The following is a 15039-nucleotide window of genomic DNA, read 5'->3' on the forward strand; positions in this document are numbered from 1 at the left end:
TAAGGAAAAAGTAAAACCAACTTATTTATATAAGCTCTTTGAGAAAACAATATTTCTAAATAATATCACTCAAAAACACAAATCCTGAATAAAATATTCCAAATCAAATCAGCAAAATAGAAAAATAAGTACTAGATTACAATGATAAGGTGATCCCAGAAATGCAGGTTGGTTTAAGATTCAAAAATCAGTGAAAAACAATTTTAAACCTATCTAAACAATTCACCACATTAACAGAATAGAAGAGAAAAACAACATAACTTGATTTAATACATTTGCCAAAGCTGACACATTTTTGTGGTAAATCTCTGAAGAATCTAGGATGAGAAAGGAACTTCAATTTGATAAAAGGTAACATGAAAACCAACAGCTAATAGCATATTTAATGGTGAAATACTAAATACTTTACTTGTCAATTATTAATTTCCAGACTTAGAAAAGTAAGTATATATATGATGATAAAAATTAGATCAATGGTTTCTCACTGGGTGGGAGATAGATTAAGTTGATGATGGTAAACAAGAACTTTCTGGCTTTACTGAAATAAGCTATACCTTATTGGGATGCTGGTAATATGGGTGAATATATTTATTAAAATTCCAGCTGTACACCTTGGCTTAAAGGAATGCATTTCATTGCATGTAAATATTTCCTCAGTGATAAAAAATGTGCACATTAACTTCATATTTTCCAAATTGCACTAGAGAATCGTGGATGACATAGTCCATGGTCACAGAGCATAGTAATGAGGAAACCAGAATGTTTCTGGTTTGAAAGAAAACATTAGTTTTACACCCCCCTACTTTTTTAACATACAGAAGAGTAATACTCAAAAAATTCTTAAGAAATTCATATTGTACCCATGAAATATATGCTGATGCTGGCTGATTTACTATTATTGGTCCAAGCTGAGATGACTCAGCTGGGGAGACGAGAATACAGTTCTGGACTTGGCTGTATTTGATCATTGTGGGATCTCTCCTTAGAAGAAAGAAGTTGATCATGTTAGATTTAAATTGGGAATATTCCCAGTGCATTCTGAAAAGTCTGGATGTTTGTGGAGAACTATATTATTTTGTTTATCTTTTTTTTAATTCCATTATAAACTATAATAAAAGAAACCTCAAAAATAGTTTCTTTTATTTAACTTATGGGTAGGTCTCCTTGTGGTTCAGTAGAGCAAGTTCTTAAATCTCGACTTCCCTGTCCAGCAAGAACACAGGTCTCTGTGTTACGTGAGGATTTTATATTAGGGGAACACACCACTGTTGCCCCTGAGGTCCATGCATAGTTAGCATCTTCTATGGGAAACTTGTCTATAAATACTTTACTTGGAAAATTTAATAATCAGAAGCCCTAGATAAGCTGCTATGTCATAGTAACTTATGCTAATATAAGAGGAAGGTAATGGTGAACCTTGTTTTCTTAATACCATTTGAAAAAAATCCACAGTATTAATTTGCCAACTTACACCAACCAAAAGTGATTGCTAAACTCCCACATGATAAATCAGAAAGAAAGAATTGACCTAACAAGCCAATTTTTTTCTCAATTGAAAACTGATACCCACAACAGTATCAGCCATCATTTTCTTTGCCAGCAAAACATGTGTTTCCTGTTATAGAGGACCAGCCCTAACATATAGGATTTGACATTTGGTAGGTACCCAATAAGTACAGAATATATCAATGTCAGTTATACTGAATAAAATGGTTTTATGAATAACAGTGCACTGAGCATTGGCCAGTAATCACTTGCCTTTTTAAAATCCAGCATGCAGAGCTTGGCTTTCTCTCCAAATTGCCACTTGCACTGCGTGTTTGCATCATATAACTGCCCCGGCAATTTCTCAGGGTACTTGTATTCTTTCACAGGCTTTGGCTGATCAGCAAGGCATGTCGCTTGGGCAGTGCTGAAACAAAGAGGAGACAGGCTACTTGTGATGCCAAAAGAATTATCAAAGATGTACATTCAATTATGCCATTTTTTTTCTCATGCAGTTCACCAAATATCCTACATAGAGAAAAAGAGATTTCCCCCACAAAATACAATATAACAAGTACCTGAATTATATTTAAATATAGGGGACACATTTACTAAAATTGTTCATTTTCCTTTTACCAGGAAGGCAATTTGTTTTTCCTTAGATTACTCAAACCTTTCATGGGAGAAAATGAAATGGACTAGTACAGCCAGATGTTTAATGTGAGAAGCTCCTATTACAGACCACTTTTACGTACACTTCTTGCCAGGAACAATCAAAAGATAGAAATGGGTATTGTAAAAGGCAAAACGCAATCTGCCAATTTCAAAGATTAAAATTTATTTCCTTTCCCTCTCTCTCTCCCTACATGCATCCCTTTCTTTCTTCCTTCCTCTCCTAGGTTAGGGAACACGTGCGTAACAGCTTATAGCTTCTAGAGGTTCTGGATAGAATACTGCAAAATTTCCACCAGCAGTGCTCTATGCCCAGGTTAATTTCTTACTAGACTTCCAAATCAGAGAGGAAAATAACTCTGCTTTAGTTTACCAGCAGATGGCTAAAGACCAATAAATCTTTCCTCCACAAATACAGTATCCCCTTCCCTTCCAGGGATGTATTTAGGTATAATTTTTGCATTTAGAGAGAGGAAGGACAAGTGTTTGCAAATAGAAACTAAATACCACTTATAAATTTTTTTTTTCCTGTATTTTTCTGAAGTCGGAAACGGGGAGAGACAGTCAGACAGACTCCAGCATGCGCCCGACCGGGGATCTAACTGGCACGCCCACCAGGGGGCGACGCTCTGCCCACCAGGGGGCGTCGCTCTGCCGCGACCAGAGCCACTCTAGCGCCTGGGGCAGAGGCCGAGGAGCCATCCCCAGCGCCCGGGCCATCTTTGCTCCAGTGGAGCCTCGGCTGCGGGAGGGGAAGAGAGAGACAGAGAGGAAGGAGAGGGGGAGGGGTGGAGAAGCAGATGGGTGCTTCTCCTGTGTGCCCTGGCCGGAATCGAACTCGGGACTTCTGCATGCCAGGCCGATGCTCTACCACTGAGCCAACCGGCCAGGGCCACCACTTATAAATTTCTTTAAATTTATTTATTTATTTATTTTTTACAGAGACAGAGAGTGAGTCAGAGAGAGGGATAGACAGACAGTAACAGAGAGAGATGAGAAGCATCAATCATTAGTTTTTCATTGCACGTTGCAACACCTTAGTTGTTCATTGATTGCTTTCTCACATGTGCCTTGACCGCGGGCCTTCAGCAGGCTGAGCAACCCCTTGCTGGAGCCAGCGACCTTGGGTCCAAGCTGGTGAGCCTCGTTCAAACCAGATGAGCCCGCACTCAAAGCTGGCGACCTCGGGGTCTCGAACCTGGGTCCTTCCACATCCCAGTCCGATGCTCTATCCACTGTGCCACCACCAGGTCAGGCACCACTTATAAATTTCAATAAGCAAAAAGGAAAAAAAAAAACCCAACTATCTAATCACAATAAATTGATCAACAGCATATCTGCTCATGCATCTCCAAATTTTTCTTTGTGTGATTGTTTACCTTGATTGGAACTTTTCTGGCCCCAATCTCCAGGGCTCCAGTCCCAAATTCTTGTACCTTGGAGCCCACTGATGTATGACTTCAGTTAGTATCCACATACACAAAACGTGAGGAATAGCACCAGCCACTATGCACGAGATATTTATCCTTCATTCAAGGAGGTCAGTAGGTCTTACAGAGCAAACTAAGAAGTAGGGATGAAGTTAAATGACAGGAAAGCGCAAGAGTAGTGACTGGTTCACTGTGAGTTGACCAACAAATGAGATCTATTACTGTTCCTCTGATCATGATACAAGGGCATATTTTTAAGTTAAAAAAGAAAAATAACAAAAGCGTAATTAACACTCCAAGACAGGAGCGATTTAGCAAATTTTAAAGTCCATAGCCCCTCTCTTTAATAGATCTCAAATGATTTCTATATTCTAGTTAAATACTGCCCATTATATCCCAAAGTTTATGTTAGAGTTGACAATATTGTTCCCAGTCCATGGACAGGAAACTAGGGTAAGTCAGCTACACTATCTGGCCCACGTGAGAAATTGAAAAATTACAAAGCGGTTCACAGTCTCGGGAGTTTTTACAGTTTGTGTATGTGCAAGCTGCTATTTATAATTCAGCCTTAAAACTAAAATCACAGAGGACTTCCCCTCCTCACTATGGTGTACTGGCATGTATCAAACTGATCAGTCTGCAGGAATCAGAACTATTAAAGTCAAAAGGACAGAAGAGATGAAATTTCCAGAGTAAAGGGAGGCACAGAACGGAACCAACCACCCAGTGCTAGTTTCCTCCTCCTCCTCCTCCTCCTCCTCCTCCTCCTCCTCCTCCTCCTCCTCCTCCTCCTCCTCCTCAAAAATAAAAGGAATCTGTTGAGTCATAAGCAGCTACCAAGAAGCAAGTGGCAGAGTGGAAAGTGGAGGTCAAGGAGCTGAGGAGTTGAGTGAAATTTTGCCAATGTGTGGGGCTGGGAGATGAGCATTGGAACTGTGGGTCTGCTGGAAAGGAGGGGCCCTGGTAACACCACAGCATTTCCATTGACAGCACAATAGGCCTATTTCTAGGAGCAAGAACAGCCTGAATAGACCAGTAAAGACTGGATCCCAAGTTGGCATCAGCTCAATACCAAAGTGAATCAAGATAAACTGCAACCACCCCATCTGATAGAAATAAAAAATAATATTATTTGTCTTTAAACGTTTGATAAACAATGTCCTTATTTATTCAAAATTACTAAGTTATTAGGAGATAAGACCAAATGATTAAAATTCAAGAGAATATGTAAATAATAGAGGCAGGCCCACAGGAAATTTAGACATACTGATGATGTAATTAAAAATGGAATTTGAAATTATTATAATTAACAGATTCAAGAAAATAGAAAATAAAGACTTTTGTCCAAGAATATATACTAAAATATGCATATGGTGTATTTGTGAAAAGTTCTGATATTTACAAAATTGGAATCCAAAAAAGAGAGGATAGAAAGAATGAGGCAGAATCAATATCTGTAAATAAAATAGCCAAAAATGTTCAAAAACTAATGGAACACAGCAAACCATAGATTTAAGCAGTTCTAAAATCCCAAGAAGAAAGGCACACATAGGCACATTATAAGAATTTTATAAAAGCATAATCACAGAAAAAATATCAAAAACCTTAAAAAAAAAGAGAGAAACATTATAACTTTCCACAGAACAACAAGAAGTCTGACAGCTCTCTTGTCAACAGAAATGTCAGAAGCCAGGAAACAATAAAATGATAGCTTCAAATTACTGGAGAAAGATAACTGTTGAACTAGAATTGTGTTCAAAACCAAACACCCTTCACAAAGAATAGTAAAACAAAGACAAACAGAAAATGCCAATAGGAAGCCCATAATAAAACAAATGAACAGACAACACATTAATGAGACTTATTCACACATAGAGGAAATGTTTGCAGATGAAAAAAAAATATGCAAGAGATAGTAAAGAGCAATGTAAGGGTCATTATGTTGGTCAAAAAGCACAGAAAACAGCATATGGCAGTGAGGATGAAGTCGCTGCCTGGTCCACAAACACGCAGTTCCCAGGCTGGGAGCCTGGAAGAATCCCATAGACAAGGAAGATGCAGGAGTGTGCATATCCATGCCAGGACGTGAACGTCAGCTCAATTAGTGTCACGTATGAAGAGCTGAAGCTCCACGCACTGATCTCATTCCTTTAAAGTCTTGCTAGGCTCATTCTTGCAGCTAAGCCTCGAGTCAATGGGCAAGTGTAGGGGTACCCCAGAAGGGGGTGCAAGAAGGAAAAGCATGGCAGACATTTTATAAACAATCTACCACAACATCCACAAAGAAAAAGTAAGGTCTGATTCCTTTGTTTGCCCTGCACCAAAATCAAATGGCTTACGTGTGAGAAGCAAAACAATAAATGTTGTAGGAAATCATGAAGAAGACTCTATGTATGACTTTGGGGTAAGCAGAGTGTTTTGTCAGCAATGTACACACACACACACACACACACACACACACACACACACACACAGTAATCATCCTAAGGGAAAAATATGGATAATTTGGATTCCTTTAAAAATTTTTAAAAACATGTGTTAAGGAAAATAAGGCAAGGTCAAAGTCCCACACAATATTTAAAAATCCTTTTTCCACTCTGATTTGTGAACCATAAAATATTAAAGAGCTTGAGAGATCTTTTAGTTGTGTTTCTTCTTTTTCCAAGTTAAAATTAGAGGCCTTCCCAAAAAGTTACCTCACTTGCCAAGGTCAGCACCTTCCCAGACATAAGTGATAAAGACCCCATCAACACGTCAGCTCTGTTTCCCTCTGCTGCTCTTTCCATCACATGGCAGGACCCATTTTCCAGTCTTAATGTCACACAGGCTCTGCAGAAACTGCAATCGGCTATGACTTTTCTTAATTGGTTTGCTTTTCTTAAGATGACCTGTGGTGCCTGACCAGGCAGGAGCGCAGTGTATAGTGTCAGCCTGGGACACAGAGGATCCAGGTTTGAAACCCTGAGGTTGCCAGCTTGAGCGCGGGATCATCCAGCTTGAGTGCGGGGTCACCGGTTTGAGTGTGGGATCATAGACACAACCCCATGGTCGTTGGCTTGAGCCCAACAGTCACTGGCTTGAAGCCCATGGTCTCTTGCTTGAGCAAGGGGTCACTGGCTCATCTAGAGTACTCCCCCCCCCATCAAGACACATATGAGAAAGCAATCAATGAACAACTAAAGTGCCATAATAAAAAATTTATGCTTCTTAACTCTCTCCCTTCCTTTCTGTCCTTATTTGTCCCTCCCTCTGTCATCTCTCTCTCTCTCACTTAAAAAAAAAAGCTCATCTGTGGTGGCGGAGTAGACAGAGCATCAACCTGCAATGCTGAGGTAGGTAGCCTGTTTGAAACCCTGGACTTGCCTGTTCAAGGCACATATGAGAAGCAACTGCTGTGAGTCGATGCTTCTCACTCCTTTCCCACCTTTTCTCTCTCTCTCCTCTATCTAAAATCAATAAAAAAAATCTTAAAAAAAAAAGATATGCATTATACAGTAGAGCAAAATGTGACCTGAACTGTACTATTTCCATTATATGCAAAAGCAAGCTGAATGAGCTCTTTGGTCAAATCAAATTTTCCCATCAACAGAGGAGGTCAGGCATGGCAGGGAATCCATGCACCCCTCAAACTTCCAGGTCTATGATAGTCATCTGTGTCATGTATTGACATAGACTCATATGGGTGGGTAGCTGGGAAGGCATGTTCAATGATCAGTAGTACATGACTCAAATTTTTAAAAAAAGAATTGAAGATGAGTCCATGTTGTCATTAAATTAAATGACCTAATTTTCCCTAAATTTTAGGCCTCCAAGGATGCAGACATGAGTAAATGTGATGAAGTCTGTGTCTGCTTACAGGAAATGACATGTTACTTTATGGACTAGGTTGGTGAGTTTATTGCACATATGTATCTGTCCTTCTTGACTCCACCAAGTATGGAGAAAAGTTGTGCTGACAACTTCAGGCCAATTGAATATCTTATTATATATTATTTTCCATCTACTAAATGCTAGGCTGCTAATAAAAGAAATTAGATTTATCATTAAAAGTTCACTGTTTCTCCTTACTCATTGTTGGGATTGTATCCAAATAGCCACCTAAATTGTTGGAGAATATAACAGTGTTTTGATTCCTTGGAAATCAGGAAGTCAGCAAACATGTCAAAGAAGAGTCTCAGATTCACAAACTGATGAAAAGTTAATGTTAGCACACTGTAGACATGTCTAATTTATAATTTGGTCATCTCAAGTTAAATACACTTTATTAGTGAATTTGACAATACAAGTATTTTTTAGAAAATTTAATTTTCCAAGAAAACAAACTTGTATGTAAAATCTTGCATATTTATTTATAATCATGTGGTTCAAAAAAATTAGTAAAATCTCTGAAAATAAAGGCTAATTACTGAAATTGCAACAGAAAGGTTTTACTGCTTGGCACAAAAACAAATGAATATACTTCAGAGTACATTTAATTGTTCCAGTGGCACAGGACAGAAATGGTTTTGAATCCCAGAACCTTAATAATCATCCTCAAAGATGTGTTCTGACTTGAAGATTACAGTCAATATTTAGTGTCATTGAAATATTCTCTAAGCATATAAATATTTTATTTCCATGAATTTTCTTATATTTCTTGGCAGTTAAAACACTTTTTCTGGATAATTTTATGATGCTGATTTTTACTGCACACCCAAATTTTGCATTCCATTTCCCAAGCTATCAGAGCATATTTTTAAAAATTGAAAAATCTTTATATATCTTCATCATAACTCTGAAAATGAAAAAGCAATACAATTTTTTGAAAAAGAATCTAGAAAATTAAAGAAAGAATTTGAGATATAGAAAACTCCAAATATATGTTGTTGTTGTTGTTGTTGTTAATATAAGTAAGAGCACTGCGAGCCTTAAAGTGAATGTTCTTTATTATAGGAAGCAGAATTCTTCACACACACACACACACACACACACATATACACACACACAGACTCACGCGCGCGTGCATGCTCTGAACAGCTGCAAGAAACAGCTAAAAACAATGCTAACAATCCCCAACTTGACTTCACTGGAACACTGTGTAGGGAACAACAAATGCTAAAAGGACCTCATGTGTCATGCCAGTTGTAGAAAAATGTTAACGTCACCTTTTATGATAATAGAAGTGAAAAAATGTCTAAGTGTATATTCCCAGTATATAGGCTTATATTACCAAGATACAAATATTGTCCACAAAATTCTCATTCATTTTGGGCTGCACAAAATATGGAAAGCAGTCATCAATCAACATTTTGCATGAGGTCTCAGAATAGGACTATGAGGAAAGGACCACACTTGAAGGCTGGAGTCCCTGCAAGCTGGTGGCCAGAATGCTGGCTCAAGAATGTGTTACAAGAATTGAAGGAATAGGCAGCAATTAAGGTAAACTAGCCATAGGCTCACTGGCTCAGGTGGGCATGGGGGAGCACTCCATAAGATGGACAACATATGAAAGTGAAACAAAAAAAAAAATAGTTCCTGACCCTACCCTAATGGTGTTCTAGAAACCAATAAATTGTGCAACAGAAAAAAAAGAAAAGAAAAAGAGCTCTGTTGGAAAAATAAGAAATAAAATGAGAAAAAAAAAGAAAGGAAACCTGGAACCCAAAGTAAGAACCATAGTGAAACTAGCCGGAGAGTCCAGTAGACCCTGATGAGTCCCTAGGGAGGATAATACGGATGCCTTACTTTTGTTCTTAATTCTTAGCTTGGAGTCACCAGTTCTTAATGATGACCACAAGAACATATAAATTACAAAGACTTAGAAGGCACCTATCTGGCTGCTAGTTTGGTACTTTTTGGGTGCCGCCAACCTATTCTTTCTTCCATCAACTGTGGTCGAGCCAGTGTGGCGTGTGAGTCCTGCGGCTACCTCTCCATGTCGTGTTGCCTGTTCAATTGCTGGAATCATATTGTGGCAGAAAAATGTTCCTGGTGCCTGTGTAGACTGACCCAGGATAGAATCACTCCAGAGCTGGGTCTAGAGGAGGGTAAAAGTGGGAGGTCACATGTGTATCATCATGTACAGAAGGGTATAGATAGATAACTTTATATCAATGGTTTTGTTTTTTTGTGTTTGTATTAATATTTACACTCACTATAAAACAACATATAGATAAAATTTTATGCTTACAATATGTAAAATATATTTTATATATCAAATATATAATATATAGAGTATTATTTGACTATAAAGTATATTCGTACACTATATATATAGAAACATTTTTATAAATGCATGCACACATATAAATCTATAGTTATGTTTATATATATATGCACATTTCAATTTATTTTAAAAATTCTGTGCTGGTAAAAGCTTTGTTTTTCTTGAAATATTGGTATTTGCCCCATTTTCTGTTAATATAAATGATTATATTTCTTTTTTGTTGCTTTGATTTCTAGAATGGTTCTAGACCAATTTTAGGCTTCAATATCAGAGCAAAAGGTTGAACTTTAGATCTATATAATTATATGGTATTTTCTTAATTTTATTTTTTATTTTCATTTGCTTTTCTCTTCATCTGATTTTTTTGTGTGTGTGTGCCAGAGATAGAGAGAGAAAGAGAGAGAGAGAGAGAGAGAGAGATTGGAATAGACAGACAGGAAGGGAAAGAGATGAAAAGCATCAATTCTTTGTTGTGACACCTTGGATGTTCAATGATTGCTTTCTTATATGTGCCTTGACTGAGGGAGGCTACAGCAGACCGAGTGATTCCTTGCTCAAGCCAGCGACCTTGGATTCAAGTTGGCGAACTGTGCTCAAACCAGATGAGCCTACACTCAAGCCGGTGACCTCGGGGTTTCGAACTTGGGTCTTCTGCCTCGCAGTCCAACACTCTATCCACTGCGCCACTGCCTGGTCAAGCTCTCTAACTTTGAATTTCACTATTTTCTTTTCGTGATAATCCATTCCAATTTCTTAAAGTAAGGTAGTTTTATTTGTTAGCTTTTTGCAAAAATATACTATTAAAATGAAAATAATAATTCTCAAACTTTCTTTGACAACTCTCAGAAATGTGAATGTGTTTAGTTGCTAGTATCAGTAGATTATTGTGAGCCAGCAAGTTGTTAGCAAGCCAACACAATTCTTTTGTGTCTAGTAAAATACATTTATAATGATTAAACATGTCCTTCGAATAAGAGCAGTTTTTCTTCCTGGGACCAAAGAAGCAATAATGTTCCCATTTTAGGTGTGTTTTCCACAAGGAACAGCTATACAACCACAGTTATTCCAGGTACTGACTTTTGATTCCAGAAGAATGTATTCAGAAGGGGAAAAAAGGGATGTTGAAAAGTTTAGGTAGATCCAGCACCTAAAGTCTAATGCCCATTCAGTTGTTCAGTTGTCTATGCTATCAGAGATAATTCATTGTCATAAGAGTTAAGAGCTACTTTCTAAACAAATAAAAATTTTCCCTCATCCTTATAGAATTCTAACCAAGTAATTTTGTTATGTAATTACATATAAAAGCAAAACTAAATATTATGATTTCAACAGTTGCTTTTCCTCCAGAGTACAAGGTCATTCAGCAGCACCTGGATCTCTGAATGACTACATGGAGCAAGGATCTCAACAATCTGTGCTGGCATGCAGTGCAAATCAGAAATGTTATGGCTGAAACTAAGCCAAACTACCAGCTCAAAGCCACTGAGGTTTGTAGGACAATCTACTTTACTAGCAGATCTAAGGATATTTCTTAAAAGTCCTTTTTTTCTCAGAAATTTTAAAATCTATTGACTATTGCTCAGAGAGTTAAGTCCTACCTTCCAAATGCTTTTATACCTTAAATAAAGTAGTGCTATTATCAAATTTTCTGAACATAATTTTTAAAATTACAGAATTTTGTAGTCATGATAAGGTTTAAATATTCAAATTTTTACTCCTATTAAGGAATAAATTTTGTTAAAACAAAAAAATAATTTAGGTGTGCTTTACCATTGTGTGCACAAATAAATAGATGACAGATCTTCCTATTCATGGACTGAAATGTCTAGTTATGGAAAAGAAAATTTAAAAAACTAAATTTAGATGCAATATTTTGGCCTGCAAATTATCATGGAAACTTTGAGTTTAAAGGTTGAATCATATTGGAAAAGTCTACAGACCTTCATGGTTTTTTTTTTTTGTTTTGTTTTGTTTTTGTTTTGTTTTTTTGTATTTTTCTGAAGCTGAAAACGGGGAGAGACAGTCAGACTCCCGCATGCACCTGACCAGGATCCACCTGGCACGCCCACCAGGGGCGACGCTCTGCCCACCAGGGGGCGATGCTCTGCCCCTCCGGGGCATCGCTCTGCCGCGACCAGAGCCACTCTAGCGCCTGGAGCAGAGGCCAAGGAGCCATCCCCAGCGTCCGGGCCATCTTTGCTCCAATGGAGCCTTGGCTGCGGGAGGGGAAGAGAGAGACAGAGAGGAAGGAGGAGGGGTGGGGAAGCAAATGGGCGCTTCTCCTGTGTGCCCTGGCCGGGAATCGAACCCGGGTCCCCCACACGCCAGGCCGACGCTCTACCGCTGAGCCAACCGGCCAGGGCCCAGACCTTCATGTTTTAAGAAAGTGTTTTGCAGACGCCTTGATAAAATGAGTGTCGTAAGACACCTTCAAGTGGGAACTATCTTGAGAATTCACACTCAAGCCTGAAGCTGCTCAGATATTAGAATTAGGCTGACCAGGCACTGAACATCAATTGTACCAAAAGGTACACAACCAGCTCTAAAAGTTCATACCTTAAAAACTTGTGCAGGTACTGGCGGCTGCAGGGTGACCAGGAGAAGACTCCGTTGCGTCCTGCTAAGGTAGGGGACATTATGTTGCCCTCAGACTTTTTGCACATGTTCCCTTCTCCATCGTGGACCATGCCAAAGCTATGAGAGAGAGAAATAGTTTTGTTTAACACAAAGATCAGTTTAAATTGTCTAATATACTCTAACAAAACACGTGTTGACATTGTGGAGACTCCCTTACTTTTGTGTGATAGTCAAGCAGAAATTACAGCCCCAACAACTAAATTGTGGAAACTAGTCATGTATTCACAGACTTTTCATGAAGAACTAGCATTCACTGAGTTCTCTGAAAGTACACACAAATATTAAAACAGAGCACTGTCTCAGGACAGATGTTTTCATTATTTAAAAAAAAAATAGCATTTAAAATGGCATAGGAAAGGCAGTTCACTTGATCTTGGTAGAGCTAAAACTGTTCCGTATTCCTTCATTCCCTCTCTGCTTACTCTCTTCTGCTCACCAAGGATTGTCAGAATTTCCAGTGTTTTCCAGAAATACAGATACTAGACTTCCCAGATGTGTTTGAAATGTAACAGAATTTGAGAACTAGCCAACTACTGTAACTCTTGGTGGTGCTGACATTTTTGTCCCTATACCCACCCAATACTGCTCTATTTCAGGCTAGGTCTACACTGCCAGAGGCTGTGACAGTTGGACAGTTCTTGACCTGACAACTCCCTATGTCCCTTTGGGGGAAGTGGTTCTATAAAACCCCAATGAGTGGCTATGGTTGTATTTATCTGTGGGCCTTGTTTGAAGTTGAGACTATTTGTTACTCTTGAGTGAAAAAAATCACTTTGGGGCTCTAGCCCTAGCTTAGTAAATGAGGATATCTTAATCTTAGTGGCTGTGGAAACTCTTAATATGATTCTTTACAGGTGTTCAAATCCTACAATGTCAACCAGCACCATCTTATTGTCACTTACATAGCTCTGCATCCGAATCCCACTGACTGAGGTTCTATCTTCCTATACCAAGTGCCTCTCCTTAATATCCTAAAGATTTAGCCATCCTCATCGGCTCCTGAAGAGCACAACTTATTCCTTTGGAAAGAAAGCGGTGTGGGGGTGGGGGACATTCTATATAGTCCTGGAGGCTTCCTGTTAGGGCAAATATATATTTGGAAAGCCAATCCATGGTTGGTTATTAATATCTGATACTCACCCAATCATTATATGGATCCTCAGAAAGTAAGAGTTTGAATGAGTGGGACATAGAGGAAAGGGGAAAGGCAGAAGAGAGAGAAAACAAAAATGGTCAAGGTGGTTACTTGGATTACTTGGATCTGGGGACATCCTGCATCCAAGATTCCCATGATGACTGGAGGGAGACACATAGGGAATGGGATAGAAGACACTGACAAGGGGTGAGTGGGCTCCAAAATGAGGCCAGAGGACCTATACTTGTTGCCAAAGCTAAAGACATATTTTTCTACTTTACTATTTTGCTTAGCGCTGTTTAATAATATCAGCAAAAATAAAAACTAACATTTGTTAGCACACACTATTTTACAGACAGATATTAAGCATGCTACTTATGTTTTTAAATTTAAACCTCATTACAAGCCTATAAGGTAGGTAAAATATAATGACAGCAAGACTGAGGACTTGAGAGAGGCTTATCCAGGGTCCCATAATCAGTACTGGAACCAGACACTCTAATGTCAAGCCCAGGCGGAACCCATGCAATAGTGTAACCCAAGCATGATTGAAGGGTGTATACAAGAAATTCTGGTATTCAAACATTGTCTAATTTCTTCAAAATTCTTACTCAGTACCAAGAGTGATGTATATGTAGACGTTTCAGCCTCCACCCGTTCTCTGAAGTTCTATTAAAAGCAATCAATCAAGGCCAGAATAACCATACGGCAGAGAAAATGTGTCATGGCTATGGAAAAGATTCAGACTGTAATCACATGTGGGTGGCTGCCTTGGGAAGAAAGTGACCAAAATGAAATAACAACCTACACCCATGGGATGGCCCTTGACCTGAATATAAAGATGGCATGTTATGGGTTATATTGTGCCCTAGATAAAATTATTACCACTTCTGCCTACATTTCTAAGAAGTTCAGTTACAAAATCCCAGGTCTGGGAAAATCTTGATCTTAAACTTTTCATCTAAGGTATTTTCAATGATTCTTATTAGCATTAATCTCAAACTCTGCTATGCATCAGAATACCTGAGAAATGCACTATATAATGTGGCTATGCAAAGCCCACCCTGATAGCTTTCTGACTTAGTAGGTTGGAGGTTAGGTTCTGGATTTCTGTGCATTCTAACACAGTGAGGTGATTCTGATGCCCACCCAAATCTCAGCACCACTATTTTAAGAATTGTGTCTCCATGTAGTACAACAACCATAAACTGTACTGCAATGGATGCCAGCACATTAGTATGAAAGTGCCACAATGATCACATTTGATATTAACACTAATGGAGTCATGGAAGAATGAGTAGAACATATTCCAATGATAAGGTTGGTATTTGGCAACCCAGAAATATAATTTTCATTATACATGCTAGATAATTTTTTTGCTTCCATGAACCATAATGCTTTATTTAAAGTGATCATCACCCTATATATTAATGTAATAAATACATATATATATAATATTTCTTACCTACTATCTT

The 15039-nt window shown here is 38.4% G+C and overlaps 1 protein-coding gene across 5 annotated transcripts in view; it reads right to left on the bottom strand.

The window, feature by feature from the left end:
* ADAMTS16 (ADAM metallopeptidase with thrombospondin type 1 motif 16) overlaps window positions 1-15039 on the bottom strand; it is a 160950-nt gene that overhangs the window by 73498 nt on the left and 72413 nt on the right. For all 5 annotated transcript variants that reach the window (XM_066360797.1, XM_066360795.1, XM_066360800.1 and 2 more), the window contains exons 9-10: window positions 12349-12486; window positions 1759-1912 (exon numbers count right to left, since the gene is read on the bottom strand). In XM_066360797.1, the coding sequence (XP_066216894.1) occupies window positions 1759-1912; window positions 12349-12486 (292 nt within the window). The remainder of the gene's footprint in view (window positions 1-1758; window positions 1913-12348; window positions 12487-15039) is intronic.

This window comes from Saccopteryx leptura, chromosome 1, assembly GCF_036850995.1.
Source record: "Saccopteryx leptura isolate mSacLep1 chromosome 1, mSacLep1_pri_phased_curated, whole genome shotgun sequence".
NCBI lineage: Eukaryota > Metazoa > Chordata > Mammalia > Chiroptera > Emballonuridae > Saccopteryx > Saccopteryx leptura.